At 40.5% G+C, this 7,338-nt stretch overlaps 1 protein-coding gene across 3 annotated transcripts in view; it reads right to left on the bottom strand.

Annotated features, from left to right (window-relative positions):
• The window catches only part of C14H3orf67 (chromosome 14 C3orf67 homolog), a 243,624-nt gene that overhangs the window by 130,047 nt on the left and 106,239 nt on the right, over positions 1-7,338 (bottom strand). For all 3 annotated transcript variants that reach the window (XM_029468705.1, XM_021181991.2, XM_029468706.1), the window contains one exon: positions 1,899-2,055. In XM_029468705.1, coding sequence (XP_029324565.1) covers positions 1,899-2,055 — 157 coding nt within the window. The remainder of the gene's footprint in view (positions 1-1,898; positions 2,056-7,338) is intronic.

Here is a 7,338-nt window from a genome sequence, read left to right on the forward strand (position 1 = left end):
GAAAGAGAGGCCCATTGGACATGCAAACTTTATATGCCCCAGTACAGGGGAACGCCAGGGCCAAAAAGTGGGAATGGGTGGGTAGGGGAGTGGGGGGGGAGGGTATGGGGGGACTTTTGGGATAGCATTGGAAATGTAATTGAGGAAAATACGTAATAGAAAAAATTAAAAAAAGAAATCCATTGAAGCTACCTCAGGAGGCAGAGGCAGGTAGATTTCTGAGTCTGAGGCTAGCCTGGTCTAAAGAGTGAATTCCATACACAGAGAATCTTGTTTTTAAAAAGTCACTTCAGGTAGCAGCATGGATAAAGGGAGGTATGTGGAGGAAGGAAGACAATTCGCCTGTGCTCATTTGGTCCTCTTCCCTGCTGCTGCTGCTGTGGTGGTAATGATGATGATGACAATGCTGATGATCACTGAGCTCCTATTAGAATCAGCATGTCCAGGCTTCTGTCACTGACTGAGGACCAGTGACCTCCACTCTAGGTGTTCTTTGCCAGATTGGGACTGATAAGATACCTTGCCCACGTGACTGCGCAACTCCTGGGTTGCTGGCCTTTCCTGTGTGAGATTACACAATTAAAAAGGCACATAGTCTCAAGGACAAAGCAACTACCTGGTTCTCAGTATCTCAGATATGAAACAACCATTGTTACCGTTTCAAAGTAAGCTGAAATAAGACTTTCTTTTAAACACACACACATACAAGCACAGCCACACAGCCACATGCACACACACATGAGTGTGTGTGCACCCACTCAGAGGGAGGGAGGAAGGAAAGGAGAGAGAATGCACTACTAGAAAAGCAATTGCAAATGGACACACAGAGGACACTAAACACCCAAAACAATCTTGAGCAGAGAGAACCATGCTGGCAGTCAATAAGCAATGGTAACGTTGCTGTCACAATGTCTGCCGTAACTCCTACCACATAGATATTTTAAGAGAGCCAGCACTGCACTGGTACAAACCAGATATACAGAACAGAATAGAACAGAACAGAGGAGTCAGAGTTAGGCCCGTACAACTTTAGCAAAATGATTTTTGACAAAGATTCTCAAACTACAAAAAAGAGAGAGAGAAAAAAAAAAACAGCCTCTTCAAAAATGTCTACACATAAAACAGTGCAATGTCAGAACGTGCCAAATGCATACTATTCAAAACCGTGTAAAATAAAAGTATCTTGAAATTTAAAACAAACAGGCAGACAGACAGTCAGACAGACAAAGTCAAACTGGATCCCTAAAGTGTACAAAAGTTAATAGAGGACATCAATGCAACACTTAAAGCAGTTAGAGAAGGAAACTGGGAAAGCATTTCTAAATACAGGCATCAGCAAGAATTTCCTGAAAAGGACTCCTTTAGCCCAGGAAACAATAGCAGGAATAGAGAAACAGGATTGCATAAAATTAAAAACAAAACAAAAAACAAAAAAATTCTTGTACTCCAAAGCAAAAAGTAAGCTTAGTGAAGACACAGCTTACAGAACGGATGAATATCTACAGAGGATTAATATCTAGAATATCAAAAGAACAACCTACCCCAGATCCAAACAGCTCAATCACTAAGCAGGCTGATGAAACAGACTGTCCTCCAAAGAGAGAGTACAAAGGGTATTAAACATGAGAAAATGTTCAACACTCCTAGCCACAGGCATTTAAACTACAGAGTGTCTATCTCGCCTCCTGCAGAAGGGCCGTCACAGTCGGAATAACAGAAATGCTGGCAAGGTGTGGGAAAGGCAGACTTGCACGTTGCAGATGGCAATACAAATTAGTGTAGCCAATACCGAAACTGTTTTTATGTCTATAGCCTACATTTTTATTCTAAATTAATATTTATCTCTTACATTTCTCCTAAAGAAGACACCCCCATTTAAACCTGAAGAGCAAGCATACCATCTTTATCAGCCGTCTCTTGAGGCTTTGATTTTAAAGTGAAGATCTTCCGCAGCTTACAGTTAGCAGAGACGATGATTCCATCCAACGACTGGAAAACTGCTCCTTTGAATATCTCACTGGTGAAGGCGACCAGGTCAATGCACAAGTTGCACCACTACGATCAAGAGAAGCAGATGCAAATTAGGGCCCTCCATGGCACAGGAGCACGGTTTCACATCACTCAAAATGGTTCTAGTATGCCCCTTTTGTTTTGACGTAAGCTTTCCTAAAGTGGCCTTGATTCTCCTCCACAGCCACCATCATCTGAACTACACCCTGTTCATCTCTCTGTGGCGCTCCCATCCGGAAACATGGTGGCAGCTCTGGGAAAACAGCTCTCTTGTCTGTGGGCACCATGCTAGTGGGAAGCTAAAGGCAAGTGTTTTTCATCACTTAAAGCCTCAACATTAGAGATAAATAGCCTGTTGCTTTTTTCAAGGGGAGTAATTTGATTACAATTAGATACTTTAGTTTTGATTTTTAAAAGGTAGGGATTAAATTAGATGCTTGGTTAAATGGTACCCAGTACTCTCTACTTACAACCAATTAACCTATTATACAGAAATAGATTCTTCTAAAGGATTTGTAATTATGCTGGGTGTGTGCCAATTTTGAAGTACTCTTGCAGGTACTAATTCCAGCCCATTACACAATTAGATCCCTTAGTACTTCATCAAAGGAATTCTATGGTCTAACTGAATAAAGAAGAGGAAAAATAACCATTACTGAGAAATCAAGACATATTTAAGAATGTAAGATAAAAGCAGAAAAATAATTTCTGAAATTAAAACAAAAGTAGTATTAAACTTTCACATGCTTCTTTGAAACATTTGAGTCTTCAATGATTTTTAGAAGCATTTTATAATTAAGACCTTTTCTAGGAAGGATATTGATTTTAAAATGGAGGTGAGCCCAAGATTGTCTCAGTAACAAATCAGTGAGAAATTGTACAGAGTTACTAATTAAACCAGAAAGATTTGTTGTAGATGTCCCAGCAGTAAAGGCACAGTTCGAGGCAGTGAGAATACTATGGTCACTGGGTATAGAGCCTGGGGTTAGCCAGGGAGGAAGTGGGTTTGAGCGTAGTTGGATAATGTTAATACACTACTATGGTGTGGGCGGGGAAGGCTTTTTGGGGTGTGGAGAGGCTAAAGCTTCTGAGGCCAGGCTGTGAAGGCTCGGGAAGGGCACCTGAGCTTCTTTTCAAGGCAAATGCTTCTGAAGGCCTGCAGATGGAATGTGCAAATGCAGAGCACTGGGAAGTTAAGTGTTGGTCAGCCTTGATGTAGGGATGTTCTGAGTGGCAGAGGAGATCTTTTGGAATGAGTTGAGGCTAGGTCAGAATAAAGATGACTGAGAGACAGAAAGACTTGTGCAAGTATGATGTTCGAAGGCTGTTCACTAGGCTGACAGGGGAATTATTAGAATATAAGGAATAAATCCAATAAATGGGCCCATCAGATGGAAATTGATGGCCTGGTGAAGTCCAGTCATAGGGAATGGAGGTATCGGTTTCTTTATCCATTAGTATATTATGTAAGCAGTATTGTTCTGTAAACTGTAGTTTCTTTTCCTAAAAGACTTAACATGTTCCTGCTCCAGCTAACTAGTTCAAGCCACCAGGAATGAAACAATTTCTTCCTTCACAAAAATTGTGTAACTATTAAGTGTGTGCACTAGCCTCATCTCTGGGGATATAGACATACATTAGATAAACACACATAAATCCTCTGTCTTAGGGAGAGAAGCAGACATGTGGCTTCTACTTTAGCACAGTTACTAAAGGATGGGTTAGTGTCTTAGTTATGGTTTCTACTGCAGTGATGGAGACGACATGATAAAAAGCAGGCCGTAGAGGAAAGGGCTTGTTCAGCTTCCACATTCATAGTCCACCATTGGAGGAAGCCAGGACAGAAACTCAAGCAGGGCTACGCATTGGAGGCAGGAGCTGATGCAGAGGCCAGCGGGTGCTGCTCACTGGCTTGCTTCCCATGGTTGGCTCAGCCTATTTTCTTACAGAACCCAAGGACTATATCACCCACAATGGTCTGGACCCTCCCTCATTGATCACTAATTGGGAAAATGCCTTACTCATGGAGGCATTTCTTCAACTGAGGCTCCTTTCTCTCTGTTGGCTCTATCTTGTGTCAAGCTGACACACAAAATTAACCAGGGCTGTTAGTTGAGAAAAAATTACTTTAAAAAGATTTAAATCACCACCATACATGCAAATAAAGCCCAGCGCTGTTAAGGTTTCACATGCTCATACTGTTAAGTCAGTAATGGCTTCTTTTCTCCAAAATTTATTTACTTTTTACCAGTTTTAAAAATGAATTCACCTCTTTACCCTATTTCAGGAAAACTTCCTTTCTAAACTTCATCCTCCCTGGATTACGATCTTTTGCTTACTCTCTTTTCCCTAGCATTTCATATTCGGAGATTTTATTAATGTTACACACAATGGAGTTAAGTGATGCTCTGTGACAACTTTCCCTTCCACTGCACACCTATCCCCCCTTTATATTCTGAGTTAAATGACTCCCCACTTTTTTATTTCTGAAAAGGTTTGAAGATGTCACTCAGTTTGTTGTAAACAAGACCTTTGCCAGGGACAGAAGACAGGTGAGCATGCTCATCACTTCACTGCAGGGCCCTTTCCTTCATTCCTGCTTATCTGAACTCTGCTGTGTGCTGTACTACAGCTCTGCTAGGGAATTAGAGCCAACCTCCTTCAGAGTCCTAGGAAACCAGGACTTACCAATAACAGGAAGAATGCTTTTATTCACTCTACCTGACTCGTGCTTCATTGGAAAATTTTCAATAGATAATGGCGGTGTGTGTCTATGTATGGATATATGAACATATGCAAGTGCCTTCATGCACACACATATGCACACACACACACTTTCATCTTTTAGTCATTAAGCAAATGTCTGAGAATTGGAATCTTTTTTTCCATGGATCTATCACCAAGAAGATGGATCCCAAGAAAAAATGGAGAAACATTTCATAAATCCACCTTGGCTAGAGAAAATAGAAATACATGCATATATATTCTGGATTAGCCAATTTTATAAAGGATTTTTATAGGCTTCAACAAACAACTCAATATTCAGATAAATGTTACAAAGTATGCTACAAAGTTCTAGGAAAGAGGACAAACTCTTTACTCCTAACAAGAGGATTATATGAATCATAGTTGATCTTTATAAAATATGTTTTCATTATTCTTGGTAGTATTATACATTATTAAAATCCTTATGCTGCTCGACATTCTCTCAGTTTTAATTATTGTATTCCTATATACAACTGTGATGCAGCAGGAAAGAACTATTAACCTTAAATATTTGTTAGAGTTTAATACATAGGCAACAGAAAAATATCTGACAGTGGAAAGACCATCTGTCATCTTCTTTACGTTTTTGAGATTCACGTTTAAAAAATCTTAGTGAACATTCAATGTACACTTGAAAACAATGTATATTCTGTAGTCACTAGATAAACTTTTAACAAATGTCAATTCAGATTGACAGCACTTGCCTAGCACACAAGTCTGCTAGTCTGCTTGATTTCCTAACAGTTTTAAAGAGAGGAGTAGGACAGGCAGCCGAGGTGAGCTGCATGCTGTCCACCTGACTCCCATCTCTATTGCCTTCCCTTGCAAGGAGGCTTTCTGGGCCTCAGGAATATCCAGGTCTGCTGGGACCTAGGAACACCCAGGTTAGACCCTGCCCCACAGCCAGCAGAAGCTCCACCTCTTCCCTCCTGAGGAGGCCTCTGGCCCCAAGAACATGCAGGTTAGAACACTGCCTGCCCATACCTAGTCTGATGGGTCCATCAAGGGCACAACAGAGGTGAGACGTGCTCTGTCCCCTATGCTCTATCTGCAGCCACACAGGAATATGCAGTTCTACCTGGGGCACAACCAGAAGAGGTTCTGTCCCCTGAACTCTACTGTCTTGAGAAAAGCTCAAGGCTCTTTCTGCCTCCCTGAGGAGGCCAGTCAGCACCAGGAACATCCAGGCAACACAAGGGACAACCAGATTGGTAAAGGCCTGCATAAGAACACAATCAACAAGAGCAAGAACAATATGGTACCACGGAACCCAGCTATTCTACTACAGCAAGCCCTGGATATCCTAACACAGCTGAAGCAGAAGAAGATAACTCTAAATCCACTCTTATAGAGATGACAGAGGCCTTTAAAGAGCAAATAAATAAATCACTTAAAGAAATAGAGTCAAACAGGTGAAGAAGATGAATAAAACTATTCAAGACCTGAAAATGGAAATAGAAAAAATAAAGAAAACACAAACTGAGGAAATCCTGGAAATGGAAAAACCTAAGAAAAAGAACAGGATCTCTCTCTCTCTCTCTCTCTCTCTCTCTCTCTCTCTCTCTCTCTCTCTCTCCCTCTCTCCCTCCCTCTCCCTCTCCCTCTCCTCTCTTCCCCCCCCCCTCTCTTTCTCTCTCATACACACACACCACATCAGGAAGAGAATACAGGAGATGGAAGAGAAAAATCTCAGGTGTAGAAGATACAATAGAAAGATACAAATAGAAGATACAATAAGAGATACAAAGAAAACCTTAAATCTAAAAAGTTTCTGACACAAAATATTCAAGAAATCTAGGATATTATGAAAAGACTGACCCTAAGAATAATAGGAATAGAAGAAGGTGAAGAATTCCAGCTCCAAGGCCCAGAAAATTTTCTCAACAAAATCACAGAAGAAAACTTCCCCAACCTAAAAAAATGAAATGGCTATAAACATAGAAGCTTACAAAACATGAAATAAATTGGACCAGAAAAGAAAATCTTCCTTTCATATAATCAAAACACTAAATATTCAAAACAAAGAAAGAATATTAAAAGCTGCAAGAGTAAAAGGCCAAGTAACATATAAAGGCCGATCTATCATAATTACACCTCACTTCTCAACAGAGACTCTAAAATCCACAAGGACCTGGACATATATCTTGTACTTGCTAAGAGACCACATATATCAGCCCAGACTACTATGCTCAGAAAAACTTTCAATCACTATAGACGGAGAAAACAAGATATTCCATAAAAAAACTGAACAATATCTATCCACAATCCTGCCCTACAGAAGATAGTAGAAGGAAAACTCCAACACAAGGAGGCTACCTACACCCAAGAAAACAGGAAATAAATAATTTCACATCAGCAAACACAAAACCAAAACACACTTTCTCTCTCTCTCTCTCTCTCTCTCTCTCTCTCTCTCTCTCTCTCTCTCTCTCTCTCTCTCAGTCCCTCCTCTCTCTTTCTTTCTTTCGAGTAAAGGGCTTGAAAAAAAGGTTTCCAAACAGATCCCAGAAACAAGCTGGTGTAGCCACTCTAATATCTAATAAAATAGACTTTCTAAAATAT

The sequence above is a fragment of the Mus caroli genome, chromosome 14 (genome assembly GCF_900094665.2).
Source record: "Mus caroli chromosome 14, CAROLI_EIJ_v1.1, whole genome shotgun sequence".
Taxonomy (NCBI): Eukaryota; Metazoa; Chordata; class Mammalia; order Rodentia; family Muridae; genus Mus; species Mus caroli.